The sequence below is a fragment of the Balaenoptera ricei genome, chromosome 9 (assembly GCF_028023285.1).
Source record: "Balaenoptera ricei isolate mBalRic1 chromosome 9, mBalRic1.hap2, whole genome shotgun sequence".
NCBI classification, from domain to species: Eukaryota; Metazoa; Chordata; class Mammalia; order Artiodactyla; family Balaenopteridae; genus Balaenoptera; species Balaenoptera ricei.
The window spans coordinates 93619053-93638753 of NC_082647.1; the positions used below are offsets into that span (position 1 = coordinate 93619053).

At 41.5% G+C, this 19701-nt stretch overlaps 3 protein-coding genes across 7 annotated transcripts in view; 1 reads left to right on the forward strand and 2 right to left on the reverse strand.

Moving 5' to 3' along the window:
• The window catches only part of GSAP (gamma-secretase activating protein), a 94178-nt gene that overhangs the window by 55603 nt on the left and 18874 nt on the right, over positions 1–19701 (forward strand). For all 5 annotated transcript variants that reach the window (XM_059934103.1, XM_059934100.1, XM_059934101.1 and 2 more), the window contains 3 exons: positions 16635–16763; positions 17620–17678; positions 18378–18409. In XM_059934103.1, coding sequence (XP_059790086.1) covers positions 16635–16763; positions 17620–17678; positions 18378–18409 — 220 coding nt within the window. The remainder of the gene's footprint in view (positions 1–16634; positions 16764–17619; positions 17679–18377; positions 18410–19701) is intronic.
• Positions 10580–12547, reverse strand: LOC132372069 (phosphatidylinositol N-acetylglucosaminyltransferase subunit Y). Its single transcript, XM_059934099.1, has one exon. It carries the CDS (start codon positions 12532–12534, stop codon positions 12319–12321), a length of 216 nt encoding a protein of 71 aa, XP_059790082.1. The 5' UTR covers positions 12535–12547; the 3' UTR covers positions 10580–12318.
• On the reverse strand, positions 12631–13007 carry LOC132372068 (protein preY, mitochondrial-like). The gene has a single exon (XM_059934097.1). The coding sequence runs from the start codon at positions 12973–12975 to the stop codon at positions 12631–12633; it is 345 nt and encodes a 114-aa protein (XP_059790080.1). The 5' UTR covers positions 12976–13007.

Sequence of the window (19701 nt, forward strand, 5' to 3'; positions counted from 1 at the left end):
GATAATTTACACTGTTACAAGGGATTTATGAGTTTATCGGTTTTACTATAACCTTACATTATTGTGTATTTTCATTTAAAAAATTAAGTAAGTATAACAGAGTGATGGGAAAGTTCTCAAACTTTTTACCAATTGCCTTATTCTAAGAATACAATTTGCCTTTGCTTGGGAACAAAATAGCTTATTTTTGCACTCTCTGATTTTCTTCTTTTCTTCTATTTATGTGTGTGTGTGTAAAATTATGTTTTTATGTAGTTCATTTTTCTTCCTTCTTGATATTCACTTTGTCTTCTCCTCACTGTTTTCTATTCTCCCCTAGTTACCTTTAGCATTTGGCTCTGAAGAGAGTTGTTTCCCATTAACTGTTCCCAAACATGCTTGGAAGCTCTTCCGAGACTCCACATACATTCATGTGTTAGTAAGAAGTGTTATGTAGGACAAGTTTGAGCTGTAGATCTCTTTACTGTCCTCTCCACGCAGACACAATCCATCAGGGAAGGCAGAGGAATGCTGCCGGGATTTGCCTTGGGCTCAGGAGAAGATGTCACTGGGTTTGGTGGCCAGCTCCACTCCAATCCCCCACTGCCATCACTAATCATACCTTCCAGTTCACAGGACACCTGGTCCCGATAGCTCTCATTTGTTTCCCCATCTCTGCTTGCATAATACCTCTGAGAATAAGCAGCTGCCTTTGACCTAGTTCTACCGCAATTCCCAGCCTAATTATATTGCAGTGGATCTGGTTCCAGTGGCACATCCCACCTACTTTTCCTCCCTCCCCAGCCCATTATGTGACTGTTCTTGCAGCTTCCCCATAGGAGTTGGCTTTGAGCACCCTTGACCTGAAACACAAGTTACCTTTCGAAGGCATGCTTGCTGCCGGACTTTCCACGAGGCCCAAGGGACCCCAGACTACTCTGACCACACTTGCTTCCATCCTGCTTGGAAGATGACTGCCCTGATAAGGAATCTGGAGAGGGACGAGCAAAATGAAACTAGATGAGCACTTTCCTTCTGCTCTCTCTGCAAATAAGTTTAGTGTGAAGTGAAGCACTTTACAAATGTTTAACATATGAACATCGAATTTAATTGGTTTATACCAGTTTATCACCTGAAAGACAAAAGCCTTCCTTTATAGAATGGTTTCCAAAAGAATTTTAAAAAAATGAAATGAAATGTATGTTAAAACAAGGTCCTCGCCTTAAAAAGGAATGTCATCAAGAATGGCCTTCCTAAGAATGAATTTATCTCTTACAAGGGAAGTCATGTAAGGATTAAAAAAAAAAGTAGAAACAACAGCTTACTTGAATATCAATAATGGAGAAATGGAGTATTTTTATTAAAGTACTGTTAAGCCAGACATCTTTAGTTTCATTTTATAAAGTAAGGAAGCCTTTAATTTAATCATTTGTGTAGCGACTATTAACTATCTGACCTAGAGACTGGGAAGGAGAAAGACTTCAAGCCCCATCCCAGTTATGGCCACTCCAAGTGAGGGCATGGCTACAGTGTCCATCAGGGGTCTAGATGCCCCTGAGCAATTGGGGAAAGAGTGGTTGACACCTGTGCTGTTCTCCATTCAGAGACTGGTTCACTTAATTATGCTTCTTCTCTGAAACACTTAAAAAGTGTTTAAAAAATACTGTTTTAATTGGGCAGAGCATGACTGTAATTAAGCGTCTAATGAAACACAAAAGACACTCTTTCCCTTGACCCTCCCAGTACAGACAGTCACCATCACTTAAAGAAAACGTTTCTTAGAGATCCAAAGTATCAACAATCGCAGTGTAGAAGCTTACAGTTTTTAAAAATGAGAATGGTTGCTTTGACAACAGTGTAGCATTATGAGAAATGTCAATTGGTTATGTGGGAAATATTGACTTTCCAAAGTTTAGTTTGTACATACGTGATCTTGTGATATAACTAGAAATACATATTTGGTCTTCTTCCGTGGTTCCCGGCACAGAGCTCCTAAAATCCTTGTAATTTCCTAAGTGATAAAAGCTACAAGTGCATCTTTTGTTATAATGTTTAGTGTTTGTTCCAGTTCCTGAAGTAGCTCCAGAGTACAAAGGTGAAAAGAATATCTTTTATTATTCCTAACAAGCCCCTTTCAGCCACACCTGAGTTTGTTAATGAGGTGACTTTTGGAAAGCACCTAAGGATGGAGCTGGTTGCCAGGAAAACTAACCATGTGATTAGCAGGTTGGCACTTTGAGCCCTCTACCACCACTACCTTCCAAGGCTAGAGTGGCTGGAGATGGAGTTCAGTCACCAACGTCCAGTGATTTAATCCATCATGCCTATGTAATGGAGCCTCCATAAAGAACCCTAACTGAAGACCTTCTGGGTTGGATGAATATATGGAGGTGCACGGCTGGGGGTTCTGCACCTGGAGAGGGCACGGAAGCTCAGAACCCATTCCCACACGGCCTGCCCCACGCACCTCTTCAATCTGGCTCTTACTGAGTTGTATACTTTTATAATCAACTGGTATATAGTAAGTAAACTGTATTCCTGCGTTCCATGAGCCACTGTAACAAATTCTAGAACACATGAAGGGGGTGCTGGGAACCTCGGATTGATAGGCAGTCAGTCAGAATCACAGGTAACAACGTGGACCTGCGATTAGCATCTGAAATGGGGGGCAGTCTTGTGGGACTGAGCCCTCAACCTGTGGGATCTGACACTATCTCCAGGTAATCATAGGACACCCTGCTGGCATTGGAGAACTGATGGATGTGGAGAAAAACCCCCCACACATTTGGTGCCCAGAAGTGAAATATTCTGTGAATAGACTGTTGTAGAGAAAAAACAAGAGTTATTCCTATACAACATATTTTTGGGGACAGAGAGTTATGGCACGTTCAATTAATATTGTATAAACATAATTTTATGATGTTACAAAGAAACACAACTTATTAGAGACAGAGCACCAGGCTGGTAAATTCATTCCTGTCATATCTGTAGAGATGGGGGTACCTTCAGTTTACTTCTCAGATGATGAAATTGAGGAACAGACCCAGGATCAAGAATTCTTGTTTTTGTCTCTCAAGAAGGCAAAGCCACTAGGCTGTGCTGCTTTTATTCACAGTTTAGTTGAAGACATAATGTTCAATTCTTAAGGTTGAGAGGAGGGAACTATCTTAGCATTGGCTTTCTCAGGATATATGCTGATTGCGAGATGGAATAGTTTAGGGCCATATTTAGGGAGTTACATGAAAAATTACATCCCATTAAAAATGGCTAAGAGTACTACCCAGCTGTGCAAAGAAGAGAGAGATTTTTACTAAATGTTGGGAAGAAGGAGAAAGTCCACTTATAAATAGGAGAACTTGGACTTACAACATGCAGTTCCCTTGGCAGGAAGCCTCAGGAGTTCTGGTGGCTGGTCCTCTGTATGGATGGCCTGCTTAGAGCATCTTGGCTTAGTATGGTACCTTACTATCTTTATGGACACAAAGACATTTCTATTTTATTCTGTCTGTGCTGAAGGTAGTAGGTCACTGTGTTTCTCTGGGCTGCAAGTAAAAGCTGATACTGAGATGGTATCCACTGAAGAGCCAAGTTGGATTGATGCTTTACCTCTGCTAGTTGAGCCCTGATATGAAGGGTAAAGGTTCTCTCTGAGTTGGCTTCCTCTTCTGTAAAAGAAGATGCTGGTTCATCAGCAGATGTAGGATCAAAGCCAGAGGGCCTTTAAGAAATGAAAGGCAGATGTTTTTTTCCTGGCAGTAATTTGCAGCTGAGCCAGTAAGTACCACAGGGCTTTTTATCTTCCTTTTTAAAGAAAAAAAATCAAAATTATTTCCCACATAAATGGGAAACAGTCCCTTAATGTAACCCTTTGGTCTTTTTGTTCAATTAATAGTTGTGATGGGCTACATTTGGTAATTATTTCATGTCATCCTAAGAGACAAAATAAGATTATTTCTCAAGAAGAGACTTGGAATAATTTTCCTTCCTTTAAAATCAAAATTTAAAACTCCCCCTGTGCAGGGAAGTGCTTCTGGGTCATTCCTTGAGGATCTGATGGCTTCTAACACCAGAGTCTCCGAGAAGTAGCTAAATTCACGGGTATTTTTCTTAGAAAGCATTTCTGTGTATTTGAAAGCTTTATAAGCTCTTTTCAAGAAGCTGGCGATGTGCTTCAGACTGTTGTGGCTTTCACTTTGCTGTTGTCCCTGATGAATATGGTGCTTAGTATTCAACTAGTTCTGTAAGTGCCGGTTGATGGAAAGCAGTGGCTTTCTGTGCTCCCAGGTTGGCTGCTAGGGTGTGATTGTGTAGCTCTCATGCCCCCCCGCCCCACCCCCGTACCATGCTATAACAGCTAACCTTTTACCTTGGAGCCTCTTTTACTCTCTGGGTTAATGAGCATGCTGGTGTTACTTTGGCATTTGAGATCCTGTGAAGATTGGTCCTAACCTCCTGTCTAACCCTGTCTCCTATTCTGTCACAACACAATTGCAAGTCTTCAGACAACTGGTTCTTCATCAGCCTTTAAACCAGAGATGTAGATGAGAACCTCTGAGGGTGGGAGGGAGACTGGGATGACCTGTATATGCTCAAGCGTGTTCTCAGTCCAGGCTGAATGGTCGGCTTGCCTGGGGACCGTCGAACACTCATGAGGCTCAGGTCACACCCCACACCAGTTAGGATTCTAGGGGATGGGACCCAGGTGGTTGCTGAGGTTGGTAAATACACCCTAGAGGCAGAAACCTTCACCACAGAGAGTGAAGGGCTGTGGGCTGTTTTCTCTGCTTTCTCTAAAGCTCTGTCTCTGATCTAAACCCAGAATCCACATTCTGCTCTCTCAGTCTTTGCTCAATTCCTCAGAGCCCCACCTAGAATATCCTTTCTTCACCCTTCATTTACATATCCGTTTTCATCCTCTGGGTCTTAGCTATTTCCCAGACTTCCAAACAGACATCCCAATTTATAATGATCTCTGTGAATTTTCATAACTTAAAAAATTACATCACTTATGTACTAGACACCAAGTAATGACATATGACACTGTTTTCTCTGTACTCTCTCAATATCTGTATTATAACATCCAGCCCAGTGACCTCCTTGAAAGACCTACACATTTATATTACAATATTTCTGGGGCTTTCGGCTAATAGTGTTCCTTATTTAAATGTAAGTTGCTTTTGTTTTAAAACTTAGATCATTTTTCCTTCTAACTCAGTAGTTTTGAACTATTTTAGGCCATGGATTCCTTTGAAAGTCTGATATAAACTGTAGACCTTCTCCCCAGAAAAGTGCTCATACAAACACGTACTCCATTTTACATATAATCAATGGGCTCAGAAGCCCCTCTGAAGCATGTCCTTGGACGTGTTTTGTCTGCTTATTCTCAACTCAGACAAGGGTCTGAAGAAAGGGATTTCTTAATGGCGGTGTGAGAGGAAGATAGTTTGGGAGAGAACTTTTCTTGGGAGCCACAGTGTGAGTATGAGAGTGGGGTCTTCTGACAGGAGGATGACTTTGGCCTGAGGGGAAGAGGGCCTTGCACAGGTAGAAGGACACCAGCGTTCCTCCCCTTGCTCTGTGCTGGACAAGATTGGGTGGACGACGCACTGGGACTCCAGTGGCCAAGCAGGCAGAGCTAATAGTGGAAATGACCACTAGATGTCACCACAACACCAATTAGTTTGCTGGCTTTTGACACTAGTTGCGTGAACTCAGATGTAGAATAGCAAGAAAGCTGTAGTGATTTCCTGTCAGGGACTGAATTCTGCCAAATGTCGGCAGGATTTGCTTTCATTATTGTTTTTTCAATATAAGGAAGACCAAAGGGTGGATAAAGGTATATTCATTATAAATATATAGAAAGGGAAAGAAAAGATGAATGAGATAGGTCAAGTGGAGAGTGGGACCTGACACCACGGTTCTGATTTCCTCTAAAAACGACAATTTCTTGGAAATAGCTTTTCCTGTCTCTGTGAGAATGGATGTTGGCTGAACGGGCCTTTCAGCCAACTAATTTCTTTTTTTTTTTTCTAACATCTTTATTGGAGTATAATTGCTTTACAATGGTGTGTTAGTTTCTGCTATATAACAAAGTGAATCAGCTATACATATACATATATCACCATATCTCCTCTCTCTTGCATCTCCCTCCCACCCTCCCTATCCCACCCCTCTAGGTGGTCACAAAGTACCAAGCTGATCTCCCTGTGCTATGCGGCTGCTTCCCACTAGCTATCTATTCTACATTTGGTAGTGTGTATATGTCCATGCCACTCTCTCACTTCGTCCCAGCTTATCCTTCCCCCTCCCCGTGTCCTCAAGTCCATTCTCTACATCTGCATCTTCATTCCTGTCCTGCCCCTAGGTTCTTCAGGACTCTTTTTTTTTTTTTTTTTTTTTTTTTTTAGATTCCATATATATATGTTAGCATAGGGTATTTGTTTTTCTCTTTCTGACTGACTTCACTCTGTATGACAGACTCTAGGTCCATCCACCTCACTACAAATAACTCAGTTTCATTTCTTTTTATGGCTGAGTAATATTCCATTGTATATATGTGCCACATCTTCTTTATCCATTCATCTGTCGATGGACACTTAGGTTGCTTCCACATCCTGGCTACTGTAAATAGAGCTGCAATGAACATTTTGGTACATGACTCTTTTTGAATTATGGTTTCCTCAGGGTATATGCCCAGTAGTGGGATTTCTGGGTCGTATGGTAGTTCTATTTTTAGTTTTTTAAGGAACCTCCATACTGTTCTCCGTAGTTGCTGTATCAATTTACATTCCCACCAACAGTGCAAGAGGGTTCCCTTTTCTGCACACCCTCTCCAGCATTTATTGTTTGTAGATATTTTGATGATGGCCATTCTGACTGGTGTCAGGTGATACCTCATTGTAGTTTTGATTTGCATTTCTCTAATGATTAATGATGTTGAGCATTCTTTCATCTGTTTGTTGGCAATCTGTATATCTTTTTTTTTTTTTTTTTTTTTAATTTATGGCTGTGTTGGGTCTTTGTTTCTGTGTGAGGGCTTTCTCTAGTTGCGGCAAGTGGGGGCCACTCTTCATCGCGGTGTGTGGGCCTCTCATTATTGTGGCCTCTCTTGTTTTGGAGCACAGGCTCCAGACACGCAGGCTCAGTAATTGTGGCTCACGGGCCTAGCTGCTCTGCGGCATGTGGGATCTTCCCAGACCAGGGCTCGAACCTGTGTCCCCTGCATTGGCAGGCAGATTCTCAATCACTGCGCCACCAGGGAAGCCCCTGTATATCTTCTTTGGAGAAGTGTCTATTTAGGTCTTCTGCCCATTTTTGGATTGGGTTGTTTGTTTTATTGATATTCAGCTGCATGAGCTGCTTGTAATTTTGGAGATTAATCCTTTGTGAGTTGCTTCATTTGCAAATATTTTCTCCCATTCTGAGGGTTGTCTTTTCGTCTTGTTTATGGTTTCCTTTGCTGTACAAAAGCTTTTAAGTTTCATTAGGTCCCATTTGTTTATTTTTGTTTTTATTTCCATTTCTCCAGGAGGTGGGTCAAAAAGGATCTTGCTGTGATTTATGTCATAGAGTGTTCCACCTATGTTTTCCTCTAAGAGTTTTATAGTGTCTGGCCTTACATTTAGGTCTTTAATCCAGTTTAAGTTTATTTTTGTGTATGGTGTTAGGGAGTGTTCTAATTTCATTCTTTTACATGTAGCTGTCCATTTTTCCCAGCACCACTTACTGTAGAGGCTGTCTTTTCTCCATTGTATATTCTTGCCTCCTTTATCAAAGATAAGGTGACCATATGTGCGTGGGTTTATCTCTGGGCTTTCTATCCTGTTCCATGGATCTATATTTCTGTTTTTGTGCCAGTACCATACTGTCTTGATTACTGTAGCTTTGTAGTATAGTCTGAAGTCAGGTACTCTGATTCCTCCAGCTCCGTTTTTCTTTCTCAAGATTGCTTTGGCTATTCGGGGTCTTTTGTGTTTCCATAGAAATTGTGAAATTTTTTGTTCTAGTTCTGTGAAAAATGCCATTGGTAGTTTGATAGGAATTGCACTGAATCTGTAGATTGCTTTGGGTAGTATAGTCATTTTCACAATGTTGATTCTTCCAATTCAAGAACATGGTATATCTCTCCATCTGTTTGTTATCAGCCTTAATTTCTTTCATCAGTGTCTTATAGTTTTCTGCATTCAGGTCTTTTGTCTCCTTAGGTAGGTTTATCCTAGATATTTTATTCTTTTTGTTGCAGTGGTAAATGGGAGTGTTTCCTTAATTTCTCTTTCAGATTTTTCATCATTAGTGTATAGGAATGCAAGAGATTTCTGTGCATTAATTTTGTAACCTGCTACTTTACCACATTCATAGATTAGCTCTAGTAGTTTTCTGGTAGCATCTTTAGGATTCTCTATGTATAGTATCATGTCATCTGCAAACAGTGACAGGTTTACTTCTTCTTTTCCAGTTTGGATTCCTTTTATTTCTTTTTCTTCTCTGATTGCCGTGGCTAAGACTTCCAAAACTGTGTTGAATAATACTGATGAGAGTGGACAACCTTGTCTTGTTCCTGATCTTAGAGGAAATGGTTTCAGTTTTTCACCATTGAGAATGATGTTGGCTTTGGGTTTGTCATATACGGCCTTTATTATGTTGAGGTAAGTTTCCGCTATACCTACTTTCTTTTTATCATAAATTGGTGTTGAATTTTGTCAAAAGCTTTTTCTGCATCTGTTGAGATGATCATATGGTTTATCTCCTTCAATTTGTTAATATGGTGTATCACACTGATTGATTTGTGTATACTGAAGAATGCTTGCATTCCTGGGATAAGACCCACTTGATTATGGTGTATGATCCTTTTAATGTGCTGTTGGATTCTGTTTGCTAGTATTTTGTTGAGGATTTTTGCATCTATGTTCATCAGTGATATTGGGCTATAGTTTTCTTTCTTTGTGACATCTTTGTCTGGTTTTGGTATCAGGGTGATGGTGGCCTCGTAGAATGAGTTTGGGAGTGTTCCTCCCTCTGCAATATTTTGGAAAAGTTTGAGAAGGATAAGTGATAGCTCTTCTCAAAATATTTGATAGAATTCACCTGTGAAGCCATCTGGTCCTGGGCTTTTGTTTGTTGGAAGATTTTTAATCACAGTCTCAATTTCAGTGCTTGTGATTGGTCTGTTTATATTTTCTATTTCTTCCTGGTTCAGTCACGGAAGGTTGTGCTTTTCTAAGAATTTGTCCATTTCTTCCAAGTTGTCCATTTTATTAGCCTATAGTTGCTTGTAGTAATCTCTCATGATCCTTTGTATTTCTGCAGTGTCAGTTGTTACTTCTCCCTTTTCATTTCTATTTCTGTTGATTTGAGTCTTCTCCCTTTTTTTCTTGACGAGTCTGGCTAATGGTTTATCAATTTTGTTTATCGTCTCAAAGAATCAGCTTTTAGTTTTATTGATCTTTGCTATTGTTTCCTTGATTTGTTTTTCATTTATTTCTGATCTGATCTTTATGATTTCTTTCCTTCTGCTAACTTTGGGGGTTTTTTGTTCTTCTTTCTCTAATTGCTTTAGGTGTAAGGTTAGCTTGTTTATTTGAAATGTTTCTTGTTTCTTGAGGTAGGATTGTATTGCTATAAACTTCCCTCTTAAAACTGCTTTGGCTACATCCCATAGGTTTTGGGTCTTCGTGTTTTCATTGTCATTGGTTTCTAGGTATTTTTTGATTTCTTCTTTGATTTCTTTAGTGATCTTTGGTTATTTAGTAGTGTATTGTTTAGCCTCCATTTGTTTGTGTTTTTTACATTTTTTTTCCATAATTGATATCTAGTCTCATAGCGTTGTGGTCGGAAAAGGTACTTGATACAATTTCAGTTTTCTTAAATTTACCAAGGCTTGATTTGTGACCCAAGATATGATCTATCCTGGAGAATGTTCCATGAGCACTTGAGAAGAAAGTGTATTCTGTTGTTTTTGGATGGAATATCCTATAAATATCAGTTAAGTCCATCTTGTTTAATGTATCATTTAAAGCTTGTGTTTCCTTATTTATTTTCATTTTGGATGATCTGTCCATTGGTGAGAGTAGGTTGTTAAAGTCCCCTACTATGATTGTGTTACTGTCGATTTCCCCTTTTATGGCTGTTAGCATTTGCCTCATGTATTGAGGTGCTCCTATGTTGGGTGCATAAATATTTACAATTGTTATACCTTCCTCTTGGATCGATCCCTTGATCATTATGTAATGTCCTTCTTTGTCTCTTGTAATAGTCTTTATTTTAAAGTCTATTTTGTCTGATATGAGAATTGTTACTCCAGCTCTCTTCTGACTTCCATTTGCATGGAATATCTTTTTCCATCCCCTCACTTTCAGTCTGTATGTGTCCCTAGGTCTGATGTGGGTCTTTTGTAAACAGCATATATATGGATCTTTTTTTTGTATCCATTCAGCCAGTCTATGTCTTTTGGTGGGAGTATTTAATCCATTTACATTTAAGGTAGTTATCGATATGTATGTTCCTATTACCATTTTCTTTTTTTTTTTTTTTTTTTTTTTTTTTTTTTTTGGTAACAGCTTTATTGATATACAAGTGGCACAGCATATAATTCAGCCATGTACATTGTACAACTCAGTGGATTTATTATAGTCACAGAATCGTGCAATCATTAACACAGTTGATTTCAGAATACAGTGCTTGTTTTATCAGCAAAATTCTTTCATTTACACTGACCATAGTGAGATTTAGGGCACATTAAAAAGAAAAATAATGCCATTTCAGGAAATGATGGGTACCTCTATTGTCTTCCGTGTTATTTGTATATTGCCATAGAGGAGGGTTTTTTTTTGGGTTTTTTTTTTTTTTGCTGCGTTGGGTCTTCGTTGCGGCGCACGGGCCTTCTCTAGTTGCAGCAAGTGGGAGCTCCTCTTCGTTGCGGTGCGCAGGCTTCTCATTGCGGTGGCTTCTCTTGTTGCGGAGCACGGGCTGTAGGCGCACGGGCTTCAGTAGTTGCAGCACGTGGGCTCAGTAGTTGTGTCTCGCAGGCTCTAGAGCACAGGCTCAGTAGTTGTGGCGCACGGGCTTTGTTGCCCCGCGGGGTGTGGGATCTTCCCGGACCAGGGCTCGAACCCGTGTCCCCTTCATTGGCAGGCGGATTCTTAACCACTGTGCCACCAGGGAAGTCCTTGCCATAGAGTAGTTTTTAAAACATGACTTGTACTACAGTATATACATTGAATTAATGCAACAGAAAACACATCCAACCTCGTTTTGTCTTTTGAAGGGGAAGAATCACTATCTAAAGGTTCTGTTAAACTACTTTAAGGTTCTATTAAGAATCAGTTAAGGTTATATTCAGTTCTTAGGTTTCTTTAGGGTAACTACTGAAATATTTATGTTACACTTCTGAAAGAGTTATTGTACTAATCAATCTTGTTGAAAGTTCTGGAAAATCAGGAACTATTAATGTGTAAAATGCTCATGCCCTTAGTAGTGCTATTTAAAATAGGTCTCCTGTGGCAGGAAAATAAACTGAAATGTGCCTCAAAACATAGCCCTCAACTCAATAGGACACAATTAGCTATTTGCAAACCTTTCAACCCCACTTCTACCTCCAGAGGCACATACTTTCCTGGGAAATTATTCTATTTTGGCTATTATGTGTCTCTCTAAATATTCTAAATTTAAAATTTAGAATATTTTACATTTTCTCTTCCTTAGAATCACACTCTAGTGACCAAAGGGGGATAAAAACCCCACAAAACTACAAATTGTTTTATGGAAAATGTCAATATCTTATTTTATCATTAATGTAAGCATGTGATGCCAAAGAAATGAAGGTAATTTTACAAACTCAGAATTTTGGCAAATACATGAAGTTTCCATTTTATTACAGTTTTATACCACATTAGTTCAAATCCATTTCTCTACAACTACCCCAACAGAGCTCCTCTGGAATTATTTCAGTCATCCTTAACATGTGACTTTACCAGACTCTGAATGTAAAATAAACATATAAGATTTCAAATTAGTAACTTTTAATTATGAATGTGATAAGACATAAAAGTCATCAGATGATGGCTGGGGCTATTAATTTCCAACAAGACACTCTGTTGAAATGTTTCTCCTGATACCCCAGGTATAAATAAGAACCTTCAAAAAACAAGGGCACAACCAAAGTACAATAAAGAAGCCTCTGCAGCTTAAGCCTCCCCTAATCCTAAACCTCTGACAGAAGCTAGGCAAAGCATCTTTCTTGCACGTTAAGTGGGTGTCCAGTATTTCCATGTAGTTGAGCTTTCAGAGGCAGACAGACACTCAAGCCTATCCTTAGGATATACCGTCTTGGCTCTGGCTGTATTAATTATGCCTGAAGAGTTTAATACCCATCCAAGTCCAAAGGTGGAAGAACACATACACGGGTATGGTGACCGGCAAGAGCAGACTGTAAAAGCACAGGCTGGTTGTGCTAGTGCAGCCCTGCGGGAAGTTTTCTTCCACGGAGGCCGAGTATAACAGCCCTGCTAACGAGACCAGCGGAATAAGGACAGTCAACGTAGGAAGAGACAGAAACATTCTTCCCCTCCACTGATTACCCGCCACTCTGACTTTTTAAAAGGCGGATGGTATTCAGAAAATTCAGTTGTGTGTGTTGTCGTTCTTACGTGTGATCTAACGCTGCTCCGTTTCTTCTTGCTTCTTATTTTGATGTGTCATCCTAGCTGCCTGTGGTATCATATTAGGAATCCCATCAATAATTGGATAGGCTATTCCTAACTCTTCGTTAATCAGTTCATTTGTCGATGCTTCGTATCGGAGCGGCTTCTTGGAGAGCGGGCACACCAGGAACTCCAGCAGCGCTGGGTCGAAGGCGCGGGGCGGTTCCCGCGTCCGCTCGCTCTGCTCTGGGGACGGCCGCGACACCGACGCGTGCACACACCTCTGGGCGACCGCGGGCGGCCGTGCGCGTGTCCCCCGCAGCGCTGAGGCGAGCCGGCCGCAAACTCCGCGCGGCATGGCCTGGCGGCCCGCGACCGGGCCCCTGCGCGCCCGTGACCGCCTATTACCATTTTCTTAATTGCTTTGGGTTTGTTATTGTAGGTCTTTTCCTTCTCTTGTGTTTCCTGCCTAGAGAAGTTCCTTTAGCATTGTTGTAACGCTGGTTTGGTTGTGCTGAATTCTCTTAGCTTTTGCCTGTCTGTAAAGGTTTTAATTTCTCTGTCGAATCTGAATGAGATCCTTGCTAGGTAGAGTAATCTTGGTTGTAGGTTTTTCCCTTTCATCACTTTCAATATTTCCTGCCACTCCCTTCTGGCTTGCAGAGTTTCTGCTGAAAGATCAGCTGTTAACCTTATGTGGATTCCCTTGTATGTTACTTGTTGTTTTTCCCTTGCTGCTTTTAATATTTTTTCTTTGTATTTAATTTTTGATAGTTTGATTAATATGTGTCTTGGTGTGTTTCTCCTTGGATTTATCCTATGTGGGACTCTCTGTGCTTCCTGGACTTAATTAACTATTACCTTTCCCATATTAGGGAAGTTTTCAACTATAATCTCTTCAAATATTTTCTCAGTCCCTTTCTTTTTCTCTTCTTCTGGGACCCCTATAATTCGCATGTTGGTGCATTTAATGTTGTCCCAGAGGTCTGTGAGACTGTCCTCAATTCTTTTCATTCTTTTTTCTTTATTCTGCTCCACGGTAGTTATTTCCACTATTTTATCTTCCTGGGCACTTATCCATTCTTCTGCCTCCGTTGTTCTGCTATTGATTCCTTCTAGAGAATTTTTAATTTCATTTATTGTGTTGTTCATCATTGCTTGTTTGCTGTTTAGTTCTTCCAGGTCTTTGTTAAATGTTTCTTGTATTTTCTCCATTCTATTTCCAAGATTTTGGATCATCTTTACTATCATTATTCTGACTTCTTTTTCAGGTAAACTGCCTATTTCCTCTTCATTTGTTTGGTCTCGTGGGTTTTTGCCTTGCTCCTTCATCTGTTGTGTGTTTCTCTGTCTTCTCATTTTGCTTAACTTACTGTGTTTGGGGTCTCCTTTTCGCAGGCTGCAGGTTCATTGTTCCCATTGTTTTTGGTGTCTGCCCTCAGTGGGTAAGGTTGGTTCAGTGGGTTGTGTAGGCTTCCTGGTGGAGGGGACTGGTGCCTGTGTTCTGGTGGATGAGGCTGGATCTTGTCTTTCTGGTGTGCAGGACCGTGTCCGGTGGTGTGTTTTGGGGTGTCTGTGACCTTATGATTTCAGGCAGCCTCTCTGCTAATGGGTGGGGTTGTGTTCCTGTCTTTCTAGTTGGTTGGCATAGGGTGTCCAGCACTGTAGCTTGCTGGTCGTTGAGTGGAGCTGGGTCTTAGCGTTGAGATGGAGATCTCTGGGAGAGCTTTTGCTGTTTGATGTTACGTGGAGTCAGGAGGTCTTTGGTGGGCCAATGTCCTGAACTTGGCTCTCCCACCTCAGAGACACAGGCTTGACACCTGGCTGGAGCACCAAGACCCTGTCAGCCACATGGCTCAGAAGAAAAGGGAGAAAAAAAGAAGAAAAATAATAATAAAATAAAGTTATTAAAATAAAAAATTTTAAAAAATATTAAAAATAAAAAAGTTAAAAAGTAATTAAAAAAAAGAAAAAGAAAGAAAGAAGAGAGCAACCAAACCAAAAAACAACTCCACTAATGATAACAGATGCTAAAAATTATACTAAAGAAGAAGAAAAAAAAAACAAACAGACAGACAGAACCCTAGGACAAATGGTAAAAGCAAAGCTATACAGAGAAAATCACACAAAGAAGCATACACATACACACTCACAAAAAGAGAAAAAGGAAAAACATATATATATCTATATATAAAAAAAAAAAGAAGGAAGAGAGCAATCAAATCAATAAACAAATCTACCAATGATAATAAACTCTAAATACTAAACTGGTTTAAGGTAAACATAAAACTAGAAACAAATTAGATGTAGAAAACAAACCCCAAGTCTACAGTTGCTCCCTAGGTCCACCGCCTCAATTTTGGGGTGATTCGTTGTCTATTCAGGTACTCCACAGATGCAGAGTACATCAAGTTGATTGTGGAGATTTAATCCGCTGCTCCTGAGGCTGCTGGGAGACATTTCCCTTTCTCTTCTTTGTTCGCACAGCTCCCGGAGTTCAGCTTTGGATTTGGACCCGCCTCTGTGTGTAGGTCGCCTGAGGGCGTCTGTTCTTCGCTTAGACAGGATGGGGTTAAAGGAGCAGCTGCTTTGGGGTCTCTGGCTCACTCAGGCCGGGGGGAGGGAGAGGCAGGATGCAGGGTGAGCCTGCGGCGGCAGAGGCCAGCGTGACGTTGCACCAGCCTGAGGCGCACCGTGCGTTCTCCCGGGGAAGCTGTCCCTGGATCACGGGACCCTGGCAGTGGCGGGCTGCACAGGCTCCTGGGAGGGGAGGTGTGGATAGTGATGTGCGCCTGCACACAGACTTCTTGGTGGCTGCAGCAGCAGCCTTAGTGTTTCATGACCATCTCTGGTGTCCGCACTGATAGCCATGGCTCGTGCCCAACTCTGGAGCTCGGTTAGGCGGTGCTCTGAATCCCCTCTCCTCACGCACCGCAAAACAATGGTCTCTTGCCTCTTAGGCAGTTCCAGACTTTTTCCCGGACTCCCTCCCCAGCCAACTAATTTCTGAAACAGCAAGTTAGTTTTATTATGTAACTCACTTTACTGATACTTCAACATCCATTTTGAGCCCATTGTGACTATCCTTTCAATAAGAATTTGGGTGATGTGCTATTACTTAACAAAACGGCATTTTTCTTGATTGAGGCATCTTTTTTAAGTTCTCTTTTTTCCCTTGTAATACAGCCAAGTCTGTTTGCACAGTAGACATTAGCTCACTTTGTTTTATGGCCACACATTGCACCCTCGACCCCAGTCACATCTTTTTAACTGCATATATTTTGGCAAGAAAGTGTGTATCATAAATCTATCTTCATTAATTTGCAAAAACAATTTTTTGTCAGGATATCCTTCAAGATTAAAAAATGTATTACTCTTGCATTTTATTTAAAAATGAATGTAATGGGTATTTTTTGCTTCAGGGTAGTACAATGATATCAGTACATCAAAAACCTAGATGGGATGGTCGCCAACTAATTCTGTCTTGGAGTATTCGACAACTGACTGTGAAAGGAGTTCATTTCACCTTTCTGATTCCTGAGTTTTGAAAAAGATCCTTTGGAAGTAAATGAACTTATTGGGAAAGTAAACCTATTCTTCCACGTGTTCCAAATCTTGTGCACATTCTCTCACCAAACATGGCATTGCTGACACAATCTGAGTCAGAAAAATGGGTCTCTGGGGAGGAAATGATTTGATGTGTTCAATGTAGGCTTCCCCACTTAGCCCTCACCCAGGGGAGTCCTACCGGCTTAGGGAGGTGAGCAGCTCTCTCTGTGTGTAAAAGGGACTCGAAAAGGAAGGGAGGAAGGCAAGCCTCTTCGAGTCTATTTTAGAATTCCTATCGGGGCAAGAAAGCCATCCTTTGTGGGAAATGTCCACTCAGAAATGCTGCCTCATGAGAGCTAAGGAAGTGAAGCGAGCCCAGCTTTGCAACAAGGCCTGCGTGGCCCTTGCTGAGTAGTTTGGGCCACAGGACCTGCTTCTCAAGCTCACCAATGATTTTGTCTCCTACAGATGCATAGCTTTAAGGGCTACTGGGAAAAACTGAACTCCAACCTGGAATATGTTAAGTACTCCAAGCCACACTTACACTATAACAACAGCGTGGTCAGGAGAGAGTGGCACAGCCTGATCTCGGAAGAGGTATGTGTGGGTTCCTGAGAGCGGAGCAAGAAGCAGAAGCCCAGCCGATTAGGTTAGGTGATGCCCTTAGGTCATTCGGCTGGCCTGTGTTCCAGCACTCTCCCCACTTGCCAGGCACTGTTCATTGATGCTGCTGATCCCCAGGAGGGAGACCAAGGTGCTTCTCTGACCTCTCTTCTCTTGAAGAGGAAATTCAAGTGCAAAGAGGTTAAGGGACACACACGGCATGTTCATAGTAGAAGTGGGGTTAACATCCGGGTCTCAGATGTGTTTTTGTGCTACTTGTGTAGTTAAAAATTGATTTTAAAAAAACCTAGGTGTTCCCAAAGTAGTGGTTGCTAGGGGTCAGGGATGGTTGAAAGGAAAAGAGTGAACGTGACCCCTATCAAGGGATAGCACAAGGGAGATCTTCGGGGTGACGGAGCAGTTCTGTATCTTGATTATGGTGGTACATTGTGGTATGTGAATCTACACATGTGATAAAATGACAGCACTATACGCTCACTGTACCAGTGCCAGTTTGCTGATTTGCGTATTGTACTATAGTTATTTATAGAAGATGTAAACACTGAGGGAGACTGGGTAAAGAGTACATGAGCTGTCTGTAGCATTGTTGGATATAGTTGTAGTGTTGTTGTGTATAATATGTAGTTGACTTGCAACTATATAAAATATGTAATATTTTCAGAATAAAACTTTTTTAAAGCAATTGTTAAAGAATCTAGGTGTTCTGATTACCTGGAAAGTACCTGTCTTTTTTCTGAACTCTGAACTATATTGTATTATGACCTCAATGTGAAAAATGTCACCCACAAAACCTTCACCTTCCACACCTTTGACGTGTTCTCACTCCTAGAAAAAAGGAAAAAGAAGGTCCACGGTGTATGTGAGAAATATTCTTGATAATGCAATAAAGTAAGTAAAATGAGGGATTATTGTAGCTGTAAGATGGTTATATTTTGCAATTACTTTCTTGGCTATCTTTCAGGGAAGTAGCTTACTTTTGTTGTGTATCCTCAGCAAGATGATGCTGTCAGCTTATGAATGCTGCCACCTGAGCCCTATTCTGGAGTTTGGAGCTAGAGTTTCTAGTGGGAAAAATTTATTTATATGTTAAACCTTTTAGATTTGCATCCTGGGGATGGATGACTTAGAAGGAATAAGTGGTAAAGAAAACACTTATTAGTTGAGCACTTCAGAGGGGTACAAACATTAGGTTGATTTTAAACAAGTGTAAGTGGGCTGGTGAGCTTGCTCTTATTTTGAAAGCATATTTTCTGGGTAGATGAGTCATCTCGGAGTGCTATAAGCATAGGCCCCATTCCAACCCCTGTTCTATTTTCTGTTCCCCTTATTTCCAACGACTGAGAGCTGTAATTGTTCTAAATTATTGTCATTGTTTGTACTAAAGAGTTTTGAGATTTTATAATTGCCTAATGTGGCTTTTGCCAAGTTGATTAAAGTTTTTGAGGTTTTCAGCAGCCTGAGAACAGTTTCTGCAGTGGTTTTATGAGTTTTTAAAGGAGGGTATCTTTGTATGGTGTTGTGGCTTTCGTTGTTTTTTTTTTTAAATAATGCTTCCTGTGTGAATAACATTGACTAATTTCTTTGTAGGGTGATTTCTAACCTAGAAGCAAGGAATTTGGGTAAGAAAAGACCTGTAATAAAGCATTCTGGATTTCAGTCAGTGTTTTGTTTGTAATACCATTCTTCCACCCACTGTGGGTTGGCAGGGAAAAATCACTTCTACTAGTGCTGCGAAGGCAGCACCCTTTACTATTTTCCCATCAGAGTGGCCACCCAGCTCCTTCCATGTCTCTCTTGACACCAGGTCCTTCGGGGACAGCCGCTCTTGCCGAGGAATCCCTGACTGTTGGTTTTCCTTCTGTTTCCCCATAGAACTGATCGAATTAACATGCCCTCTGGCTGTACTCCCAGGGTGTAGTTCCCTTGGCTGAGAGCTGCTTTCTCTCCAGCTGTCTGATCATACAAGGATCTTTGACTTGTATGCTCCTTTCATTTTGGTTAGCACTTGGGCACTCACTGGGCTAGGTCATAGGGGCACAAAGACGAGGGGCCTCTAGACAAGCAGTGTGGTTATGGGGGGAGAGCATGGGCTTAGAGGCGGACAGAACTGGGCTTAAACTCCAGCTTGGCCACCGTGTGCTCTTAGGCAAGCCATTTACCCATTTTGTGTGTTGTCCTCCTCAGGGCAAGCGTGAGAAGAAAATGAGAGTCAACGGAGTCGTGTTTACAGTGCCCAGTCCCTCGCTTGGTGCGTGGGATACCTGAGATGGCTGCTTTATCTTTAGTGTGTGAGGAAGAAATGCTAACACATAGTCTCTAAACCAGGGGACAGGCATTATGCAGCTGCAGGGTGCAGGGGGTGAGGGGCTAGGTCAGGAGTGGGGACAAAGGTTGTAAAGGCTTCCCATGGGGGGTGATGTCCGAGTTAAGTCTTGACAAAGAAGGGGAACTTAGCCAGGGGAAACTGGGGGGAGAGAATGCTGAGCATATTCAATACAGGCTTTTTTGTGATTTTGTCTGTGGAACTCTTCCACACTTCATAAAGGTCAGCCTCCGTTAAAAAAGGCGCTGTTGTTTTTATGTCCCACTACTGTTTTATGGGCTTGGATGTTTAGGTATATGTTGGGTGACCCTAACGGACATTATTTTATATGATGCGTTGCCGCACATCCTGCAGCTGTGCGCGCAGCCCGCATGAGCTGTGAAGTCACTGAGTAGCCCCGGGAACCAGGCCATCTAGGCCTGAAGCCAGGGCTCTGCCACCAGCACCAGGCAGAGGCAGTCCGCCAGGGGTGTGAATGTGCACGCAGGCTCCCCTCCTTGCGTTGCTAGGGGATTTGCACCGTGGGAAGCGTTGCCGGTCTGGCTGAGGTTTCTGTGTGTCCTCTGCTCCCACGACTGGGTAGAACTC